The 23,338-nt window shown below is 45.3% G+C and overlaps 1 protein-coding gene across 1 annotated transcript; it reads left to right on the forward strand.

The window, feature by feature from the left end:
- The first annotated feature begins 172 nt into the window (after positions 1-172).
- Positions 173-21,974, forward strand: CLRN3 (clarin 3). Its single transcript, XM_036734184.1, has 3 exons — positions 173-512; positions 14,345-14,524; positions 21,649-21,974. The coding sequence occupies exons 1-3, from the start codon at positions 281-283 to the stop codon at positions 21,924-21,926; spliced, it is 690 nt and encodes a 229-aa protein (XP_036590079.1). The 5' UTR covers positions 173-280; the 3' UTR covers positions 21,927-21,974.
- The last annotated feature ends 1,364 nt before the right edge of the window (positions 21,975-23,338 follow it).

A 23,338-nucleotide genomic window follows, 5' to 3' on the forward strand; every position in this document is an offset into this window, starting at 1 on the left:
TGAGGAAGTGGGAGCAATAGCCACCTACCTTCATTATCACTGCCTGCTTGTAGCTGTAGCAACCTCTTTCTGGGGACCAAAGTACAGCAACATCAACCCTTTATGACCAGTACTCATGGGACAAAGTTCGCTGCTGTCAGTTTTTTCCTTAAGGGCTGGGTTTTCCATTTTCAGCCTAAGTCAGCCACCTGAAAACACAGGGCATCCCCGAGGAGGCTAGAGACCAAGAGCTAGAAAAGACGACCCTCCGACTTGGGAAACTCCCTTCCCTTCAGACAAAATGCCAACAACTCGAAAGACGCTGATGTTCTTGTCGGGCTTTTTGACCAGCCTGGGGGCCCTGGTGACTGTATGTGTTGTTCTGGCTATCCCCCAGTGGGTCACTGGGAAGATTGAATTCAGCGACAACAGATTTTCCAATGGAAGTATCCTTATCACCTATGGATTATTCCGTGGTGTGAGCATCCAAGACATGAGTTCAGGGCTGGGACAACCAGACCTGGCCTTTGAAGGTAAAACTTCCAATAGATTTCATAGATGTGGCTGGACTGGGTGGGCTGAGAAAGGTAGATGAGGCAGTATACATGGGGCAAAAGCAATTCCAAGATGATTACAGGCGTCATCCAGATGCTAGCCCTCTAAAACATCTTAACTTCCCTTGGCTTGTCAATTAAATCCTACAGAATGTACATTGTAAAAGAATCCCATCAAAGTTGGAGATTGGATGGTGCTCTGCTCTGGGTCTGCTCCACAGGAGCATCATCCTTGGGCAGAAATTAGGCTCTGGGGCCCTTTTGCCTCTGACATTTTGAATGGTTGGTATATGACAGATTGTTTATTTATCTGTAAGATTTTCAAAATTGAAATCCCTTATATTTGCTGAAATCCTCTCTCATTGTTTAAACTGGGAGGATTAGAAAACAGGTCTGGCTTGTGCTAGACAAAGAAAGCACAGTAACCAGCCATTGAAGCGGACTTTACCTAGATATTGGAATCGATGAACCATTCCTAAAGTATGCACGACTGCCTCTGCTCTCTCTGTAATATTTAGTCACAGTGTAATGATCAGAGGCCAGGGTCTAACTCTTGGCTATAGGTTTGGAGAGTCATTAAAACTATATTAACAATGTGTACAGAGTCATGGGGTTTACGTCTATGCTTTAAAAACTGGCCTTCCAAACAGCCAGGCCATCTATCCAGAAAGCATCTCCCCTGAACTAAAGTTTATGTGCTGCTTGTGGGGTTTCTGGCTTAGGAGCAGATGTTTCCAGGACAGGCAAGAACCACAGGCTTCCCAGGAATTATCTAACACAAGACCCTTAGTATTTCCTTGTTCTTTTTAGACTGAAATAAGACTGGTTCAAAATCCTGTCCTGATTTTTTAGGTTTGGCTTTATTTTGGGGCTGGAGCCAGAGGCTCCAGGGGAACTCTGGCCATGTGAGACAGCACCTGTGCAGGGCAGCCAGGCACCTAACAAATCAGTACTGATAGCATGATACCATTTACAACTGCCCTGTTGATAATGGGAACCAGCTGAGAATGCAAGGGGCTGCCTTAGAAGGTAGCAGGCTCCCCATCACAGGAGGGTTTCAAGCAGAGACCCTCCTGTGACATTGTAGAGACAGTTTGTGCTCAGCTGTTGGCTGGCCTCTGGCCTCGGAGGTTCCTTCTGACTGTGAGACTATTATGCACAATCCTCTCTGCGTCTTCACAGTGCCTAGCTGTGTGTGTCTGTGTTGTCTTTCCCATTAGAAAGAAGGTAAAACAGGGACTATTATTCTCTTTCTTTGTGTCCTCACTGTTTAGCATATTACCTGGCACAAAGTAAACGCTAAATAAATGCTTAACTGACTTTGCCTCAGTAGTAATGGGTGGGGATTATGCACATATGTGCCTAGGGCCATGTTGTTTTTAGCACCAGTCCCTTCTGACCAGCTGCCCATCTCCCCAAGGCCCATCCAGTTTTTCTGGGTCCACCAAAGCCCTGGGCCCCAGGGACCATCCTTACCACAGGCTCTTAGTCTTAGAATGGTTTTAAGAAATAGTGGTAAAGAGTATGAACTCTTCATGAGACTCTTCTATCATTGACTGTCTCTAAAGAATTAAAAGGAAAACAAGGAGGCACGTGCTCAGTTGGTTTAAGGCAAATGGAAGGTTTCCAGGGTGAGTGAACATGCATCCCATGTAATCTAGAAAGATTAGGATTCTCCTGGAAGTGTCCTTTGATGGGTTTTCTAGCTATCATTGAATCATAGAATGGCAGACCTTGAAGTCCAATCCCTCTTCCCCTTGCCTATTGTTCAAATGAGGAAACTGAGGCCTTGTCCGGTTCCCACAGAAAATAGAGCTGAAATGCACACCTAGAGCTTTCTGACTTGGCCCAGAGCTCTTCCCACTCTTCTGATTCACCTTCTCCATTGGTGCTGTGATAAATTGAAAACAACAAGGATTTGGGGCTAGAAAACATGGGTTTGATAAAAGTGTAATTATAAGAACCAACCCTGGTTCTGGAGTAAGGAGGAGAAAGCACCTGTCCTTCACTTTGGGGCAGGGGTGGAGGCTTCAGGTATGGGATATTGCATAAACTGTCAGACACAGTATGACGTGGAGTAGGTCACATCATGTCTTTGGGACTCAGTTTCCTCTTCTGCAAAATGAGGTGATTGGCTCCGACGATCTCCAAACTGCTGTCACTCTGATTCCGGGGTCCACTGTTTACGGACCTACTGTTCTTTCTCTTTCATTCTGTCACCAAGGTGGATGGTCGGGAAGGGCAGACAGAGATATATTGGGAAATGAAGGTGGTGGGAATACAAAAGACAGCAGTAAAAGTTAAAAAAAATAAATAGGAAAGAATAGAAAGGCTGGTCTTGAATCCAGTCTTGGTGCTGCTATGAGTGATTCATGTCTTTTACCTGTAAACTGGAGAAATAACCCCCTCCCCCAGGGCTGTGGAAAGAATCATTCTATAAAATATCTTCTGAGCCTTAGTGGCAGCTGGCATTATTAATCATTATTTTCATTATTATGATTATCATACATTGCTAATGATCTTCAGTGATGCCAGCGACAGCATCGTTTCAGAAGCTCACCTTTTCGGTCTCCGGCAGCCTGAATGTAAACTTCTGTTTGCTGAAAAATAAGGATTTCTGCCAAATTCTGCCTACAAGTGTGCTGTCAATGAGTTTGGTCCCAATGAGCCTGTTGGCTATGAGACCAAGCAGCAGAAAGAAATGGTTCAAGTTATGTTCATAAAATCCCCAAATAATCTAATCAGCTAACTTAACGAATCCATTAGATTGATGAAAATCAATTCATCTTGGAGTCGGTTCTCCTGTTCTTCCACCAGTGCCTTCAGTACCAAATGAAATAACTCATGTAAGTCACGTTGGAGACTTTACGGTGCTGTATAGATGTGTGCTATTTTATTGTTATTATTAATACATGTAATTACCAATATTTCATCTAGGAGGTTAGCATAGACACAGCCTCAAACTTCAGTCATCCAGATAAAAACTTTAATACCATTTTTAAATGTTCCCCAGATATTCACGCCTGTACTTTCCCAAACAGCTAAATATTTAGAAACATTCTAATGAATGAATGCTTCCACTTCTGTTCAGATAAAGCACCTGGGGGTATTTGGGGCTTTGTTTTCTGTTTAAAACACTCAGCCAATTAAGGAATTTGTAATGGCTCCTCATGATTCACTCTTCCATCCAAAGAATCTTGATTGAACACCTATTATGTGGATTTCTTGGAAATGTAGTCTCAAACACTTGAGAGCCTCCAATGAGAGCAGAACATCTTTTTTTCCTGAATTATTAAGCGTATTCCTTGGGTTCCCCATGGCAGTGTACAGGGGATACTGAGCTTAGAACACAAGCCCTTACTGGTCTTACCTGGAAAGGTTTTTGATATGATTTGGGGAGAGTCAGTGTCTATTGTACAAGGAGCAGTCAGGCTGAGTACAAAGACACTCATCACAAGAAGGGTGGCTGCCAGCTATTTTGTTTGGTCACCTCCTAATGTGTGGAGAGGCTGTGCTCTTTAGGCACGGAAGGAACATTGTAGGAGGACAGGATCATAGGTTTGGAATTGAAATGGACAGTCAACAAGCATTTATTAAGGACCTACTATGTACCAGGCACTGTGCTAGGTAAAGAAAGGTAAAAGACAGCTTCTGCCTTCAAGGAGTTCACACTCTAAGTGGGGGAGACAACATGCAAACAATTATGTACAGACAATATAGATACAGGAAAAAGTGTAAATAAGTCAGCAGAGGGGAGGGACTGGCAGTAGGAGGGATCAGGAAAGGCTTTTTGCGGAAGGTTAGACTCTGGCTGAGCCTTGAAGGAATTCAGAGAAGCTGGGAGGTAAAGGTGAGGAGGGAGAGAATTCCAGGCATGAGGGACAGCCAATAAAAATACTCAGAGTTGAGAGATGAAGGTTCTTGTTCAAGGAGCATCAAGGATGCCATTGTCACTAGATGAGAAAATAGTTGGAGGGGAGAAATGTATAAGAAGACTGGGGAGGAAGGATGGGACCAGGTTATGATGGGCTTTGAATACCAAAGGATTTTATATTTGATCCTGGAGATGATGGGGAGTCACTGACATTTATTCAATGGGAATGTGTGTGGTGGTGACTTGGTCAGAGCTGTGCTTTAGGAAGATCATTCTGACAGCTGAGTGGAGGATGGACTGGAGTGAAGAGAACCTTGAGGCAAAGAGACCAAACAGCAACTATTGCACAATCTGTCCATTGATAAGAGAGCCCTAAGCAAGGTGGCAGCAGAGTGAGTTGAGAGAAAGGAAGGCAGGCATGTGGGAAATGTGGTGAGGGCAGAAATAATCACCCTTGGCCAAAGACTAGGTATGAGTGGTTAGAGGAAGGAGTCAAAGATGACCCCTAGGTGAGAGCTTGAGTGACTGAGAGGATGGCATGTCCACCATAGTAATAGGGAAGTTGGGGAGACAGGAGAGCTTGAGGGAAAGAGAAAAAGTTCTGTTACTATTATATTGGGTTTGAGGTGTCTAAGGACATCCAGTCTGAGATGAATCCAGTTTCAGATGACCAAGGAATACTTGGTGAAGCAAAATGAGAGCTTAAGAGGGAAGTTGGGACTGGCTATATAAGTCTGAGATTCATCTGTGATGAATGGGAGCTGATAACATGATCACCAAGTAAGACAGTATCTAGACAAGTTCCCAAGACAAAGCCTTGGAAGATCACTAGGATTGATGGGCATGACCTAGCTGAAAATCCATCAAAGAAGAATGTGAAGAAGCAGTTAGACAGTTAGGAGGAGAACCCCAAGAGAACAGTATCATGAAACCTAGAGAGGAGAGAGTATTCAAGGAAAAGAGGGTGATCCACAGTGGCCAATGCTGCAGAAAGGTAAAGAAGTATCAGGTTTAAGAAACAGCCGGGAGATCTGGCAATTAAGAGATAATTAGTAACTTTGGAGAGGGTAGTTTCAGCTGAATGATGAGGCTGGAAGCCAGATTGCAAAGGGTGTAGAATTAAGTGAGGAGTGGAGATAGCAGCATCTAGGGAAGAGGAAATGAGATAGAGGACTTTAGCAGGGAAAGACAGATCAAGTGAGGATTTTTTAAAGATGGTGGTGACATGGGCAAGTTTATACGCAGCAGGAAAACATTCACTAGACAGAGAAAGATAAAATTTAGTGACAGAATGGGACTGATAGAAGAGGCAGTCTGCTCTGGAAGCAAGATGGAATGGCACAAAGGGTGTAAAAAGAGGGGTTTGCTTTCGCAAAGCAAAGGGCCATTCTTCATGTGAGTTTGAGGATGTTTAAGGGGTTTAAGGAGGACGTAGTGCCAGAAGACACCTGAGTGATGCGAGATGAGGATGAGCAGGAAAGAGGGACCTTTCACCAAATGGCCTTATTTCTTTGGGTGAAGTATGAGTTGAAGTCCTTAGCTGAGAGGGGGAGGGGAGGAGAAGTCGTGAGAGGTTTGAGGAAGAATGGAAGAATCTAGAAAAACAGCTGGGGTGAACGGGGTCAGGGATGGATTAGGGAGGTATTAAAGATTGCCTTGCCATGGTGAGGGCTTTATGGAGATTATGTAACGTAAATTGATAGGAATCCCAGTCAGGATGGCTTTGTGATTTTCTTCAGGTCTGTTCAGTAGTATGTCAATAGGAATGAAGGAATCAGACAGGGGGAGTTGCCCAGCTGGGGGTTGGCAAGTTTGACCATTAGTCAGAAAAGGGGGTAAGGTACTTGAGAGTGGAGAATTGGGTAGAGTTGAGCTGATTCCCCAAGGCCTTAAGATAGGGAAGGAAGGAGAGGGTAGCCACTGCAGGAGCGATAGCCTGGGAAAGACCTGAGGAATGGAGGGGTTGGAGGTCATGGTGAGGATGAAGAAAAGGGTAAGGAGTGATCAGGTAGAAGGAAAGAAAGGTGGACTGATAAAGAATCGTGATCATAGAAAGGAATTCAAGAATTCATGAAAACGAAAGTGGAACACTTCTGAGTGGTTGTTGTCCTTCGTTCTCAAAGAGGATTGAAATGACATCACTACATTAAAATTGAGTCTCAGTGTGTCCAGCTGTGGCTGATCAGATCAATATGAGCTTGGAATGTTCTACCACAGGCACAAATAGTTCACGTGAAATTTGGGATGAAGTCTCTAAATTTGCTCATCTTGCGTTTCTTTTGAGCTACTTCAATTCTGCTTTGCTCATAGAACATAACACCTTCTCTGATGCGGGCACGCCATGCTGAGTGGTCCTGTGCCAGCGTCTCCCAGGTCACATAATCAATTCCGAAGTTCTTCAGAGAGTCCTTGAGAACGTACCTGTATTGCTTTTTCTGACCACCCTATGAACGCTTGCCATGTGTGAGTTCTCCATAAAATGGTCTCTTTGGCAAGTGTACATCTGGACATTCAAACAATGTAGCCAGCTTGTCAGAACTGTGCTCTTTGTAGTAGAGTTTGAGTGCTTGGTGGTTTAGTTGGAGAAAGAATGTCAGCATCTGGCACCTGCCAGGTGATCTTTAGAAACTTCCTAAGTCAATTCAAATGCAAGTGATTCAGTTTCCTGGCCCAGTGCTGTCAGACTGTCCAGGTTTCTCAGGCATCCAATGAGGTCAGCACAAAGGCTCAGTGGACCTTCTGTTTGGTAGTCAGTCTAACACCTCTTCTCTCCCACAAACACTGAGCTAGCTCTGGCAATGCATGCACCAACCTCATTATCAATGTGTACATCTCTGGAAAGCATATTGCCAAGGTAAGGGAACTTATCCGCAGCATTCAGAATTTCTCTGTTTGTGGTAACCACTGGTTCCACGTCTGGATGGTGTGGTGCTGGCTGATGAGCACCTGTGTTTTTGGTGTTAATTGTTAAGCCAAAATTAGCACAACCAGCAGAGTGGATCCCTACTTCATTGCTTCTTGGTGGCAGAGGCGGCAGTGAGTGCACTCGTGGTTGACAGCAAAGCCAAGGGTCTGGCCATCTCTTTGTGTAGTGGAGGTGGAGGGGAGGAGGATGTCATGGGAACTGAGTAGAGATTTTACAGATGAAGAAACTGAGGCTTGGGGTGAAGGGAGTTTCTCAATGTCACACAGAACTGGAATTTGAACAAATGTCCTCTGACCCCAGATCTCATGGGAGTTCCACTGTTTGGGAAATTCATATTGATATGTTTTCTGTCCGTGTAGTGAGGTGTGTATCAACTGGCTGACAAGCCAACTATTGTGTCTACATAATGCCAGACAGCTAATTGGACTGATTTTTTGGATATGGTTCAATTGAACTTGACATGTATCGAGTGCCTAGGAAGTGTAAAGCTTTGTACTGGGCACTGAATAATTTGGTTTAAAGTCATTTAAATGCAGCTTGACTGCATGTGAAATAGTCTGCCTGAGGAACGTGGAGAACAAGTACCACTACCCTGGCATCACTACCGTTACTACACTACTGCAGCTGCTACTACTGCTACTACCACCACCACCACCACCACCACCACCACTACCACCACCACCACCACCACCACCACCACCACTACCACCACCACCACCACTACCACCACCACCACCACCACCACCACTACCACCACCACTACCACCACCACCACTACCACTTCTAGCATTTATACAGCACCTACTGTTACATACCAGGTGCTATGCCAAGCAATTTCACAAATCTTACCTCATTTGAATTCCCTGAGGAAGCCGCAGCCCAGCCAACAGCTGGGATGGAAGGGCTGCATATTAGGCACAGATTTAGAGCTGAAGGGAATCTCAGAAATCATTTAGCCCCCTTATTTTACAGGCGAGGACTCTGAAGCTCATAGAGATTAAGAGATTAAGTGACTTGCCCAGGGTCACTGACTGGTATAAATGTCTGAGCCAAGCTTCAAATCAAGGTTCTCTGATTTCAAATCCAGTTCATTTTCCATGACACGGTAGCTTCTTTCTCCTGAGAAGCAGGGATGTGGGGTGGGGCCTGAAGCTGGAAATACGAACGAGGAGTCCACAAGTTCTAGAGATCATGGAATCCTATGTGTGCATCACTTCACATGTTCTAAGGTGCTTCCTCATTGTGTAAGAGTGGACAGAGAGCCAGTTGTCTGTGGAACCCTAAGCACGTTCCTGAGCCTTTCTGTGATCTAGACAACTTTAAGCCTGGAAGTTGCTGAGAAGGTGCCAGCTTGCATTGGTAGAGGGACCGTCTTCACCTGGGAGTAGCCCAATAATGAGATGCATCACAGATCCAGGCTCTGTCTCTATGAATGTGCTGCTATTACTGGTTCTTGTCATATAGGATGCTTGTCTCTGGGCATCCAACCACAAGAATTCCAAGATGACCTAGGCCAGGGGTTCTTAACTTGGGGGTGAGAACTTGTTTTTTTATGTATTCTGAGACTGAGAATATAATTGGTTACCTTGGTCATCTTGTGAATTTTATTCTATACCTCAGAGAAGGGGTTCCTAAGTCTTCATATGATATAGCCAGAGGGATCTGGGATGAGAACCCCTGATTTTATGGGATGAGGAAGCTGCCATTCAGGAAGCTGCAGTTCGGGAACTGAGGTTATGAGGCAATTGTTTCTGGCCAGTAGAATGGAAGCTGCTTGAGGACAGGGACGACATCAATTTCATTATCCTCGAGGGCCTTGCACAGTGCTTGGTGCCCAGCGATAGAGGGTTGTTCAATAAATCATCATCGAATTGAAGCAAATGTATAAAAAGTAAATTTGTTGCTAATTCAATGTTGTCAAAGGACCCTACTTTTGCGTTAGTTATTGTTTTAATTTTGATAACTGACCTAGATAGAGCCCATTGAGACGTGCACTGTGCTTCTCATTCGTTATTTCATTTAAGCCTCAGGACAACCCTGCTGGGACCAGCTCAGACTGGCTCAGGAGAGAGTTGATTGTTAAATTTTTAGCGTGAGCATTTACACCTTGAAAATGGGCAGACCACAAATCAGGGAATGATTTATTGCTTTGTTGATTGTCTGGACTGAAGAATGTGACCGGGAAAATGTGGACAACACAGGTTATAGGTTTCCCAGAACATCTTCACTTGTCATGGATTCTCTGGCAGTGAAGCCCAGCAACAGAAATTTACTTAAGTCATCGAGATGGTGCAGTGGACAGAGTGCCAGGCCTGAAGTCAGGGAGATCCAAGTTCAAATCCAGCCTCCGATACTTACCAGCTGTGTGATCCTGTTTGCCTCAGTTTCCGTATCTGTCAAATGAGCTGGAGAAGGAAATGGCAAACCATTCTAGTGTCTCTGTCAAGAAAACCCCACATGGGGTCGTAGAGAGTCGGACACAACCAAAATGACTGAACAACAGAAACAGTAACAACAAAAAAGCTTAATTAATATGTCATGGGCATATTTTCCCCCCTGGAGAGCTGCTTATTAAATATATTTGCACATCTCTGACAACACATGGCATGATCCTCATTTGACTGAGAAAGAAACAGACTCAGAGAAGGGCAGAGCAGTCTCAATAGAACCCACCTCCAAATTCCCTACTCACTGCCCCAATGATGGGCAGTGCTCCCTGCCCATGCTGCCACTGGCATCTCATCTTCTTGCAGCAGGGTACTGCTTCCTACAGTTAGGACCTCCACAGAGGAAGAAGCAGCTTGACCCGCTCATTTCTAATGGCCAAAGGGGCAGTTCTTAGTGCCAGGCTGGGGGGTCCCTGCACAAATGTGTGTCCTCTTAAGGAAAAAAAGATGAACTAGATTTGCTGATTTTGTTGGCAGCTGGTGGGTGTTTCTGGCCATCAGACTTTTCTAATGCTTCCTGACTTCCAGAATCATTTTTGTTGAGTTTTCACATTCAATCAGTTCAGTCTAACAAGCCTTTATTAAGTGCCTACCCTGTGCCTGACACTGTGCTGAAGCTGCAAAGACAAGACCAAGGCCACCCCGACCTCTAGCAGCTTACTTCTACCGGGAAGAGACAGCATGTTTACAGATAAAGACATACACAATATGTACAAAATCACTGGGACATGGGGAGGCATCCAAGTTGCTCAGAACAAGAGATGGGAGCCAAAAATGGCAGGTGAGTGGATCTTGTCTTAATAAATCCTGGGGCTGGAGCTGGAAGGGGCCTGGGCCAACCTCCCTTCATCATTTTACAGAAGCAGCTGAGTCCTGGGGGGAGGAAGGACCATGCTGTTCAGTTGCTTTTAGTCATATCTGCCTCTTCATGACCCCATTTGGGGTTTTCTTGGCAAAGATACTGGAGGGGTTTGTCATTTCCTTCTCCAGCTCATTTTACAGATGAGCAAACTGAGGCAGACAGAAGTAAGTGACTTGCCCAGGGTCACACTGCTAGTAAGTGTCTGAGGCTGAATTTGAACTCAGGAAGGTGTCTTCCTGATTCCAGGCCAGGTTCTCTATCCCCTGAGCCACTTCGATGTCCCTAAGAAGGGCTGTGCCCAGAGGTGTATAGTCAGTAAGTAGAAACGATGAAATTCTAACCTGGTTCTGGTGACTCTAGCGCTCTTTCCACTACCCTAAGATTCCTCTGTAAGTGCCAAAATTCATACTGGCAGTGAGGTTTCAAGGTGGCAAAGCCCTTTTCTTGCCACCATCCTGTGAAGAAGGTAGAGCAAGGGTTGTATCTTAATTTGACAGATGGGGAAATGGAGAGCCAGGGAAGCAAGGTCCCTTCTCACAGTCACACATACCAGTTCCTCATGTAGAGGAATATAGTTGTTTCATCCCTCCCCACCCCTACCAGCTGCCCCTGCCAGGTCCCTTGACTCCAAATCCAGCATTATTATCCATTATAAACTTCTTGACTCAAGATTATTGGGCTGCTTTTATTTATTTGCCTGCTTTTTTGGTTTCTGTTTGTCTCGTTTTCTGTGGTTTCATTGGTGCCTGTATAAGGTAGTCTTTTTCTGGAAACCCTACTCTGAGGCAGATAACCTTTCTTCCCTTAGTTATTGTCTGGGGCCACTGGGAAATTCTATGGTTTGCCCAAGACCCCACAGTGCAGGGTTTCAGACTAAGGCTCCCGACTCCCGGGTTGGCCCTTCTCTCACTCCCCTATGTCAGGACCCTCCTGGGGGTATCTTAAGACCGGCCTGTTCCATTGCTGATCTCTGATAACCAGGGAGCAAAGGACATCGAGGGTGTCAGCCTCAGGTGCCCTTCCCTTGATGAAGCAGAAGCCTGGGTGACCATAAAACTTTCTGTATCTTGCACGTGGTGAGGAAGTTGTGCCTGTCTGTGCTGCTTCTCTGCGTCAACTCCACGTGTCCTGGGCCAGGGAGGTGGCATCTGGCTGATATGGGGGAGGAGGGAGGACCTTACTCCTGGTTCCACAAAACCATGCCTGCACACTATGCTTCAGGAGAAACCAGATGCAGACAGAGTTGAATGGGTAAAAGCAGCAGCCTTTGAATGGAAGCACCCCTCCCCAGGGAGTCTCAATGAGACTCCTGCTGTCATCCAGGAGACTTGGTTCTCTGATGGATGCAGGCTGGGCTCAACCCATCCACACTTCCTTATCCCCAGTGATTAATGGCCACAGGCTCCCAGCAGTCCTCTGCAGATTCTGTCCTGGAACACAGCAGAGGCCTCACTTGCATTTTTTAATCTTCTGTGTATACAAATGGCCAGCAATTGGGCTGTCTATCATTCCTCTCCTATCATTTTAGATTGGTTGGAGGGGGAACCAGGGAGGGAGGTGTTTATCCTGGAGAAAAGAAGGCTCTGGGGACACACAAGAGCATTCTCTAAGTATTTGAAAGGCTGTCAGTGGGAGGAGGGATGAGTCTTCCTCTGCTTGGACCTAGAGGTGCAAGATGCAAACAGGCAAATTGAGGTTTGTTGGAGGGCTGTCCCAGAATGGAGCAGGCTGCCTCAGGTGCCGACAGATCCCCTTCTCAGTGAAGAAGCCGAAGCTGTCAGGCGTGTCCATGGTGTCTGATGTCTTTAAACAACTCTGATCCCTTGTCCAAGACTGCGTTTGGCCTCTTTGATTATAGGTTTCCCAGAAGATCTTCACATGCGGTGGATTCCCTGGCATTGAAGCCCAGTAGCAGAAACCAAACAGCAGTGGCCTTTGGACAAAATGCCAAAATGGGGTCTGGTTGTGTTGTTGGGCATTTGTGACATGCACCTTGGGACTGCATCGATTTTACCTTGTAAAGGAAGGCTGGGTGGGAGGGTGAGGCTGCTAGAAGGAGAGCCCAAGGGCCAGATGAGAGGATTCTCTCTGTTCCCCATCCTGGTCCCCGTTGGTGCTTGTTTCTGCACGTTTGTTCCTTCTGAATCCTGAACTTAGAATGGACCCTTGAAGGTGGCACCGCCTGTGGAAAACCTCCCTTGGCCCCCTCTCAGGTGGAAGGGCCCTCCCCTTGCCCAGACATCCTGGAGGACTTTGCTTTCGTCTCTCCTTTATACTGATTCTCTCTTCTGACAGAATTCAGAGAGTCTCAGAGGATGAGGGACCTCAGAGGCCTGACCGGGGTCTGATCGGGTCCTGAGCAGGAAGGCCACCTGCAGCCCACCTGATCAGTGGCCCCTTGATCTTTGCTTGCTGGGCTCTAATAAGGAGGAGCACCACAGAGGAAGAGCAGCAGATACTTCAGTTTGGATCCAGCCTCCGATATTCCCTAGCTGTGTGACCCGGGCCAAGTCACTTCTGTTTGTCTCCAAAATGGGGATAATACCAGCTCCTCCCCCCCTCCCAGGGTTATTGCTGTGAGGATCATAGGAGGAGGTATTTGTAAAGGGCTTTTAAGGCACCGTACAGATCCCCGTCATTACTGTTATTATTTGTTGTTGTTGCTGCCTCGCTGCTGTGTTCTGGGAATGGTGTAGAGAGTCCCTGTGGACCTGGCTTTTCTTTCTAGCATGAATTTGATCTCCTGTGAATTTCTGAGTGTCACCACTGCCCTTCCTTCTACTAACATCGATTCCCTATGGACTCGAAGCCGATAGATGTACATAGGCAGCTTTTCTCCCTTCATCCTTTTCGCTTTAAAGACGGTGGAGAGTGGCAATAGACTGCGGGCCAAGACGCTTCGGACCAGCCCTTTCCCCGGGCTCCATTTTTGGCCAAGGGCCCTCCATTCTTAAGTCTTAGGAGCGGGCCTGGGGATCTGAAATCTTCTTAAGCAACAAGTAAGACCTTGACCGGGGGGAACGTCCTTTAACAATAGCTCAGGCTCCTGTGGGGTTTTCCCAACAAGCCTTGGAATGGAGGAGGATCTTTAATCCCTGTTTTCTTGCTGAGGATGCTGAAAGTGCCCAAGGTGGAAAAGGGATAACAACGGCCCCTTCTCTCAGGGATGTTGTGAAGAGAAAAGAGGCCATCTTTGTGAAGCGCTTAGCCCAGTGCCTGGCACATAGTAGGTAGTAGGTGCCATATCAATTCTATCCTCTTCCCTCTCTTCCCTTCCCCTGGTTATTTATGTCTGCGTCTTTCCTTCCATTAGGTTACAAGCTTGTCGAGGGCAAAGTATGGGCAGTGAATGTACCCTAGGACCTCGAAGAGCACCCGGGGCACAGGCCCTGATTAATGTGGCTGCCATTTGCCTGTAGAATCTCAATGTTATTTCTCCGATGGATCTGGTGGTGGGTGTCATTCCAGACCAGTGTAGTTTAGGGTCAGTGTCTTGGCCTCTGTCGAGGATTTCAAGGTCTTACAAGTGACTTGGGCAATTCACTTCCCTTCTGGGCCTCCATCTCCTATCCTGTAAAGTGAGGGAGTTGTACTGAATGACTTTAAAGCTCTATGGGAAAATAAACCAACCAACACTTGATTATAAGATTGATGTCAGGAGTCTTCGCCATCTAAACGTATGTCCGCCATTTTGTTTTTCAGTGTTAACGATATTGTCAAACTCCTCTCAGAAAAGTCTCCACACAGCGGTCATTGTCCTTCTGTTCTTGAGTTTGTTCACATCCTTGCTGAGTTCTGGGTTAACATTCTTCAACAGCGTCAGCAATCCCTACCAGACGTGGCTCGGCCCCACCAGTGTTTTCATTTGGAATGGACTAAATGGTAAGTGAAGAAATTGATCTCCACATAAGGTGCTTCTGCCTCTTCTCTGTCTCTATATCTGTCTGTCTCTGTCTCTCTTTGCCCCTGAATATCAGATCCATTTCTCTCTCACTGTCTCTCTGTCTCTGTCTGACTGTCTCTCCCTCCCCCCCCACCATTGTATTCTTACAACTATAAATCAAACTGACTCAGGGTTCAAACAATGGGGAAACAGACATAATTTGACAATAAAGGTGTGTATGTATATGTGTATTGGAATTATGTGAAAAGAATACGGGTTCTAAGTCCTGGGTTAGAACTCTTCCCTCCCGCGCTTGTTGTAAGGATCAAAGGAGATAAGGAAGGAAATACGCATTTATTAAATGTCTGCTGTGTGCTCAGAACTTTGCTGAGCATTTTACAAACACTTCATCTGATCCTCACAGCTACCTTGAGAGGCAGGTGCTGTATCATCCCCCCTTTATAACTGAGGAAGCTAAGGCAAACAGAGGTTAAATGATTATCCAATGACACACAGTTAGTGTCTGAGGCTGAACTTGAACTCAGGTCTTCCTGGTTCCAGTCCCAGGGCTCTGTGAAATGTGAAGCTCCCTAGCTGCCCCCATAACAAATGTAGAGATAACATGCACAGGAATCTGCCAACCTGAAGCACAAGAGAAATGCCTGTTATTATTATTATCATATAATTATTACATAATTCATTGTCATCATGGTCATCACCACAGAATTTGCTTTCTCATCGCTCAGTTCACCGAGTTTTTCTTTTGGCGTCATTTCCTGGCACCTCCTTGCCTCTCCCCTCAGTCTCCAAGAGGAGGGTTGATGATCCCCAGGCTTCCAAAGACCAGGCCCTGGGGAGTTCGATGCATCTTGTTTTGGAAGCAAAGGTCTGAGCCATTGCTTTGGTGAGGGGTGTGGCCCAGTCTTCACCCCAGCTTAGTTCTGTTCCCCCATCCAGCCAGCCACCTGCCAGGACTATTTCAACTTCCACCGCACCCCTTTCCACTGCTTTGTATCTCTTAGAACTCAGGGAATTCTTATCAATAAATGCTCCTCCCCCATCCCCCAACCCTTGCCACTGGAGGGAAGCAAGTGTCAGTCACCTCCCTTATGGATCTGCCATCCCTCAGAGTGACTTCCCAGACCAAAATATCTGTCCTTGTCATCGCTCTCCTGGTCAGTCTTGTCTACTCTCAGCAGAATGTAAGCCTCTTGAGGGCAGGGATGGAGTATGACCCAGAGTAAGTGCTCACTGATGTTCCTCATTCACTCCTGCATTTACAGAGGCATGCTTGTCCTGGGCCTTCCATCCCCCAAATGATCCTGTGCACAAAGCTTTTATAGAGTAGATGAAGCAACTAGTAAGCCCTTACTGTGTGCCAGGCGCTGAGTTCTCCATCTTGTGCTTGCTTCTCTGAGTCAGATACAAGAGGGACAATGGATGGACCAGAAGCCAAAGGGAAGAAGGCGCCATGATGTGGATAGAGGGGACTCCGGGAGACTTGGGTTCAAATCCTGCCTCTGACACATAACCTGTTGTGTTACTACAGACGAGTGATTTAAACCACCATAAGCCTCAGTCTCCTCACCTGTACAATACGTATAATAAATAGCTCCTAACTTATAGGGTTGGTAAGAGAGTCAAACAAGGCCATATGTGTAAAGCTCTCCATGAACGCGTCATGTGCCTCTAAGCACCAGGCATCGACGTTGTGACTGAAGGCGTCCCCTTTAGACAGAAGAGTGGGGCTGATGGTAGGCCAGGATCTAAGGCTGGTGGAGAGCCTGGGCCCAGGTCACTCAGTCCCATTGCTCCTGGGCCACACAGAGGCCTGTGCCTCCGGACCGCGCTTTCACTCCAGCAGCTGGGAGCGAGGCAGGCATTGAGCCTTCTTTCTGGCCCAGAGTTCAAAGCAAAGACGAGGCCATGGAGGCTTACTTTTTATATCTTTTAAACCTGTGTGCCTTTTACCTTTTTGTGACTCAGTCTTTACAAAAACTTTCACAAGGGCATAATGAAGGGTAATTAAGGTTTGAATTCCTCTTAATGAGTGTCAGAAGAAAAGGGTTTCTGTAAAGGGCAAATGATTAAGAAAGCAAACCATGTCATTGAAAGCCTGATGGTGGCATTATAGGGGATTGTCAGCCACACACTACCTCCCTCGAATGAGGGATCATGTGGAGAAGGCCTCTAGGTGCCCGTTGTCCTGAACATCTACTCCAGTCAAGTCACAGAATTCCAGAATCTGGGTAGTAAGTGACCTCCGAGGCTGCCTAGCCCGACGCATCACTAACGGTCATTGGGCATAACCTATTACCTTTAAATGCATGTGTGTAGGCTCTGGAGAGCCACACTTTTTCTGTTGTTTTTTTTTTTTTATGTGGGGGTGGGGGGAGCAGAGTAGGCTGCTGTTTCAGGAGACTGAGGATCCCCAAAACAGAAAAGTCCTCTCTGCATTATTATGGTCTTCAATATTTCCCTGAGGCTCTGAGAGGTTAAGGTCATTTGTTGATCTTGCATTGATCAAAGTAATATAAACAGCTTTTTAAAAAATTGTGAACTATAAAAACCATTTGAAAGATGCTCCAAACCACCAATAAAAAGAAAAATAAAATTAAAACAACTCAGAAGCTTGTCCGTATATCTTGCAAATAGCCAAGGTTGACAAAAAGTGGAATTAGTCCACGGAGGGTGTGTGTAGAGATGGACACTCTGCTGGTAGAGCTGTGAATTGTTTCTAGTATTCTGGATATCAATTCATGATTTTTCCAAGAAAAAGGATCAAACTTTTTGTATCTTTTAATCAATCAATTCTGTTGCTGGGTATAGATTTCAACAGGGTCAAAGAAAGAAAGAAATGAGGCACTTTTTTTTCAGTAGCAAAGACCAAGAAACAAAGTGGGAAGGGCCATCATTTGAGGGGATAGATGAAAAACTGGCAGTGTATCAACGTAATGTAATATTATCATGTGTCAAGAAATGAGGCAAATGAGAAATTCAGAGAAACATGGGAAGATTTGCACGAACTGATACAGGAGGAGATAAAAAGCACCAAAATTAAAAGCTGCCCAAGGATAGCCTCAGTGTAATAGAAAAGGTGACTCTAAAAAGGAAGCCCCATCCTGAGCACCTGGAACACCAGTCATGGCCCCAGAGAATGATGCTCATCCCTCCTTGTGCTTGGATGACTGGACCACGAGGGCAGGATGTCCATCCAAATGTCTATCCATTTTCTTTTCTTTCTTTCTTTTTCAAATTTAATTAATTTAATATTTTTAGTTTTCAGCATTGATTTTCACAAGAGTTTGAATTACAAATTTTCTCCCCATTTCTACCCTCCCCCCCACTCCAAAATGGCATATATTCTGGTTGCCCCATTCCCCAGTAAGCCCTCCCTTCTGTCACCCCACTCTCCCCCATCCCCTTTTCCCTTACTTTCTTGTAGGGCAAGATACATTTCTATGCCCCATTGCCTGTATATCTTATTTCCTAGTTGCATGCAAAAACTTTTTTTTGAACATCTGTTTTAAAACTTTGAGTTCCAAATTCTCTCCCCTCTTCCCTCCCCACCCACCCTCCCTAAGAAGGCAAGCAATTCAACATAGGCCACATGCATATCATTATGTAAAACCCTTCCACAATACTTATGTTGTGAAAGACTAACTATATTTTGCTCCTTCCTATCCCATCCTTCTTTATTCAATTTTCTCCCTTGACCCTGTCCCTTTTCAAAAGTGTTTGTTTTTGATTACCTCCTCCCCATATCTGCCCTCCCTTCTATCATCCCCCCCCCTTTTATCTCCTTCCTCCTTCTTTCCTGTGGGGTAAGATGCCCAGTTGAGTGTGTATGTTATTCCCTCAGGTCAGTTCTGATGAGAGCAAGATTCACTCATTCCCCCTCACCTGCCCCCTCTTCCCTTCCTATAGAACTGCTTTTTCTTGCCACTTTTATGTGAGATAATTTACCCCATTCTATCTCTCCCTTTCTCCCTCTCTCAATATGTTCCTCTCTCATCCCTTAATTTGATATTATTTTTTTAGATATCATCCCTTCATATTCAACTCACCCTGTGCCCTCTGTATATATATGTGTGTGTGTGTGTGTGTATCTGTGTGTGTCTATTCCCTTCAGCTACCCTAATACTGAGGTCTCATGAATTACACACATCATCTTTCCATGTAGAAATGTAAACAAAACAGTTCAACTTTAGTAAGTCCCTTATGATTTCTCTTTCTTGTTTACCTTTTCATGCTTCTCTTGATTTTTGTGTTTGAAAGTCAAATTTTCTATTCAGCTCTGGTCTTTTCACTGAGGAAACTTGTAAGTCCTCTATTTTATTGAAAATCCATATTTTTCCGTGGAGCATGATACTCAGTTTTGCTGGGTAGGTGATTCTTGGTTTCAATCCCAGCTCCATTGACCTGTGGAATATCATATTCCAAGCCCTTCGATCCCTTAATGTAGAAGCTGCTAGATCTTGTGTTATCCTGATTGTGTATCCATAATACTCAAATTAATTCTTTCTGGCTGCTTGCAGTATTTTCTCCTTGATCTGGGAGCTCTGGAATCTGGAAACAGTATTCTTAGGAGTTTTCTTTTTGGGATCTTTTTCAGGAGGCGATTGGTAGATTCTTTCAATTTCTATTTTACCCTCTGGCTCTAGAATATCAGGGCAGTTTTCCTTGATAATTTCTTGAAAGATGATATCTAGGCTCTTTTTTTTGATCATGGCTTTCAGGTAATCCAATAATTTTTAAATTATCTCTCCTGGATCTATTTTCCAGGTCAGTGGTTTTTCCATGAGATATTTCACATTATCTTCCATTTTTTCATTCTTTTGGTTCTGTTTTATAATATCTTGATTTCTCATAAAGTCACCAGCTTCCACTTGCTCTGGTCTAATTTTTAAAGTAGTATTTTCTTCAGTGCTCTTTTGGACCTCCTTTTCCATCTGGGTAATTCTGCCTTTCAAGGCATTCTTCTCCTCATTGGCTTTTTGGAGCTCTTTTTCCATTTGAGTTACTCTATTCTTTAAGGTGTTATTTTCTTCAGTATTTTTTTAGGTCTCCTTTAGCCAGTCATTAACTTGTTTTTCATGGTTTTCTCGCATCCTTCTCATTTCTCTTCCCAATTTTTCCTCTACTTCTCTAACTTGCTTTTCCAAATCCTTTTTGAGCTCTTCCATGGCCTTTTTTTCTTGGAGTCTTTTGATGTAGGCTCTTTGACTTTGTTGACTTCTTCTGGCTGTATGTTTTGGTCTTCTTTGTCACCAAAGAAAGATTCCAAAGTCTGAGTCTGAATTGGAGTCTGTTTTTGCTGCCTGGCCATGTTTCCAGCCAACTTACTTGACCCTTGAGTTTGTCAGGGTATGACTGCTTGTAGAGTACAGAGTACTTTGTCCCAAGCTTGAGGGGCTGTGCTGTTGTTTTCAGAGCTATTTCTACACAGCAAGCTCTGCCACACCAGTGCTACTCCTCCCCCAAGAACCACCAACCCAGACCAGACTCAGATCTAAGCTGGCTCTGCACTCCCACTCAGATCCACCACTTGATTCCTCCCACCAGGTCAGCTTAGGGCCAGAAGCAACTGCAGCTGTAGCTCTGTAAGCAGCCTCAGAGCTGCATCACCTCTGCTGCCCCCACAGTGGCCAAACTGCAAACTTCTTTCACTCTGTCCCTGCAGTTTTTTTCCCACTAACCTTCTCTGTCGTCTTTGGTTTTTGTGGGTTGAGAAGTCTGGTAACTGCCACAGCTCATTGATTCAGGGTGCTAGGGCCTGTTCTGCCCAGCTCCTGGTCTGGTTGGTCCAGGTGCGGCTTATGCTGGGCTCTGCTCTGCTCCCAGTTCCATGCGATAGACCTTACCCCGTGACCATCCAGGCTGTCCTGAGCGGGAGCCCTGCTTTTCTCTGCTATTTCGTGGGTTCTGCAGTTCTAGAATTTGTTCAGACCTGGGTGGGAGCTCACGCAAGTCCCTGCTTTCCACTGCCATCTTGGCTCCGTCCCCTATGTCTATCCATTTTCAGATGAGGTCACTGTGCTTTAGTTTAACTATGTTTCTTGGTACTAGGGAGGATTCAAGCTAAGGGGACGAGATCTCCATAATTGTCTCTTGCAAAAAGAAAAGTCTTTGATTGAGTTTATTTTGAAAACAAAAACATACCAAACTCATACTGAGAGACATGGGAAAGAGAAAGGCCTTATTATAGAAACAGTAGCTCCTTATTATCTCTAAGACCAAATAAAAATGTCTCTGTTCTGCATTCCTAACTTGTTACCAAACTACCTGTCTAACTTTATTATAGAGCACTCCCCTTGTTGAGCTCAATGGTGTAGCCATTGTCTCATTGCTTGTCCTCTTCACTATGTCCCACCTATGAGCTTTTGCACAGGCTGTGCTTCACACCTGGAATCCACTCCCCCCTCTCTTCATACACACAATCATCATCATCATCATCATCATCATCATCATCATCATCATCATCATCATCATCTTCCGCCCACTTCATTTATTTGCTTCTTGAGAGCTAGGGCTGTCTCACTTCTGCCTTTGCATCCCTAGTACCTAGCACAGGGACTGAGTTTAATAAATGCTTGGTTGATTGGTTGATAAAGGTGAGTTAATCAGAGTAGCCAAGCTAATAGAATTCCATTGTCTTTCCACCCAGCACTCCCCCTCTCAGACACAATCCATTCCCACTGAATGAATGAATGGACTAAAAGCTTTTAAGCTAATGGTGCAGTGCTAGGGTGGAGATCATTCCTGCCCTCCAGCAGCTTATCTTTTAAGGAAGAGGTGACAGACACAGGAGAATGTTGGCCAGGGAAAGGAGCATTGGCGTGGTGGGTGGAGCCATGGGGAAGTTGCTTGACTCAGCCCTTTTCTGAGGTAATGGTTTGTGTTAATTGATTTCTGTTCTCAGAGATAGTGGTAACAAGGCTGGACTGGGCCTCGTGCGAGAACCGTGGTTTTGGGAAGCTCCTCCCAGGTGTGGTCTCTTCTGGGCCAGTTTGGATGATGCACTGTGGCATGGATTCTGCGTGAATGCCTCTTTACTTTCCCCTGAAGTTGAAATAATTAATCAAGTTCTCAGATGTGTATGTCCTTCTCTTCTCCCTTCCAGTGGCCTTTGTCCTGGTGGCCATGATCCTGTTTGCCGCGAACACGCAGGCCAACCGCCTGTCACTAGTGCTGAGCTCTACGCTTTACTTAATGCAAGGATATACGTATGGCAGCACAACTCACACATATCGATACTCCTTCTGGCTCATGTTCCTCATCCTGTGCTTCAACGTCATCACCATCACCATCATGTTTTTCTACCAGAAGGCAAGATACCACAGGAAGCAGGAGCATCGGAAGCCCATGGAAAACGCCCCCAGAGATGGGATTTTATTCTGAAGGCTGATTTTTTACAGCTGCTCTTCCAACAGACCCATTGTGACCCTGTTTGGATGGTCAGAACCTCCAACCCAAGTCAAGTCAACAGGCACTTATTAAAGCGCACCTCACGGAATTCCTGGCCGGTTCCCAGGCCAGCTATGAAGGCCAGGGTCTTCCTCATTTCCCTCAGTGGTTAGACCTCTCTCCTCCCAACTGTTTGTAGGATTTTGTATATGGTTTTTATTTACTTAACTTGCTTTATCTTCCTCTAGAATGTAAACTCCTTGAGGGCAGACATATTTTGTTTTGTTTTTTGTTGTGTGGCTGGGCTGGGCGATGACTGCCTAGAGCAATTGAATTCTTGTTACTTGGTGTCATTTTTAAAATTCCATCCAATTGTGTCGCCTGTAGATAACCTTGTTTTCTGATGGGATTTCCTCAAGGCTGAGACTTCTATCTCCGTAAGGTGAATTTGATCAATGCTGGGCCATTGCTTGTATTGATGAGACTCTGGATCCTTTTAGAGTAAGACTGTTGAGGTCTAGGTGTGCTGGGAACCCCAAAATTCAAGGGCAAACAAGGCAGGTCCTGCCTCAAATGAATTTGACCCAAGCCTTCTTTCAGTCGGAGACAAGATTTATTAAAACATTGGTTGGGTGGGTGAGATTTTAAGAATCTGAGCCTTTGTGGTGCTTGTATTTACAAATGGGCCAGACTCTTACAGAATCTGAGTGATCTAATGGGGCCAAGATGGACACTTATATACAGTGGGACTATGGGAAGATCTGGATGTGACCTAGGAGTGGCCAGATAGTCTGGGGTGACTGTGAGAAGGGGTCCAGATGGAATTAAGGGTGAGAGGTGGCCAGGGCGACCTGAAAGTAACAGACAGTGAAGGGCTGGGCTAGGTTAGAGGTCACAGAGAATTCGAAATGGGGGCACGGTCAAAGCTACAACGCAAGGAACTGGGAAGGGCTGGGTGCCCCAGGAGAATGCCAGGGACCTGGGCCAGTGGGAAAGTGCAGGGCTTTTTAGGGGTCCATCAGTAGCGCTCCATCAAGACTATTATGAGAATGTAAAGTGCTGTACGACCTTAAGGTGAAATATAAATGCTATTAATATTAATATTTGTTGTCGGTGTTGATCATAAACAGTGCTTTTTGTGGGTCCTCTCATCCTGCCCCAGACGTGAACTCACTTAACTACACGAGGCTATTTTACAAGTGGAAACCTCAAAGGACTGAGGATTTGGGGGTATGTCTGTACACAACTACATTTTATTAAATTCTTTGGATTAGAAACTCAGAGGGAAGCATCTAACACTCCAGTGTCAGAAGGAAAAGTTTTAGGGGAAAATTAATGGATCGTAGGGGAATCTTTGTACTCGATGTTTCCCAGGGTCCTATGCTCAAGGTTGTCGCTCAGGATAT

Source organism: Trichosurus vulpecula, chromosome 8, assembly GCF_011100635.1.
Source record: "Trichosurus vulpecula isolate mTriVul1 chromosome 8, mTriVul1.pri, whole genome shotgun sequence".
Classification (NCBI taxonomy): Eukaryota; Metazoa; Chordata; class Mammalia; order Diprotodontia; family Phalangeridae; genus Trichosurus; species Trichosurus vulpecula.

Coding starts and splice junctions, on each gene's coding strand:
- CLRN3 (XM_036734184.1), top strand. CDS start 281: ATGCCAACAACTCGAAAGACGCTGATGTTCTTGTCGGGCTTTTTGACC. Junction 513..14,344: donor ACCAGACCTGGCCTTTGAAG/GTAAAACTTCCA, acceptor TTTGTTTTTCAG/TGTTAACGATATTGTCAAAC. Junction 14,525..21,648: donor CATTTGGAATGGACTAAATG/GTAAGTGAAGAA, acceptor TCTCCCTTCCAG/TGGCCTTTGTCCTGGTGGCC.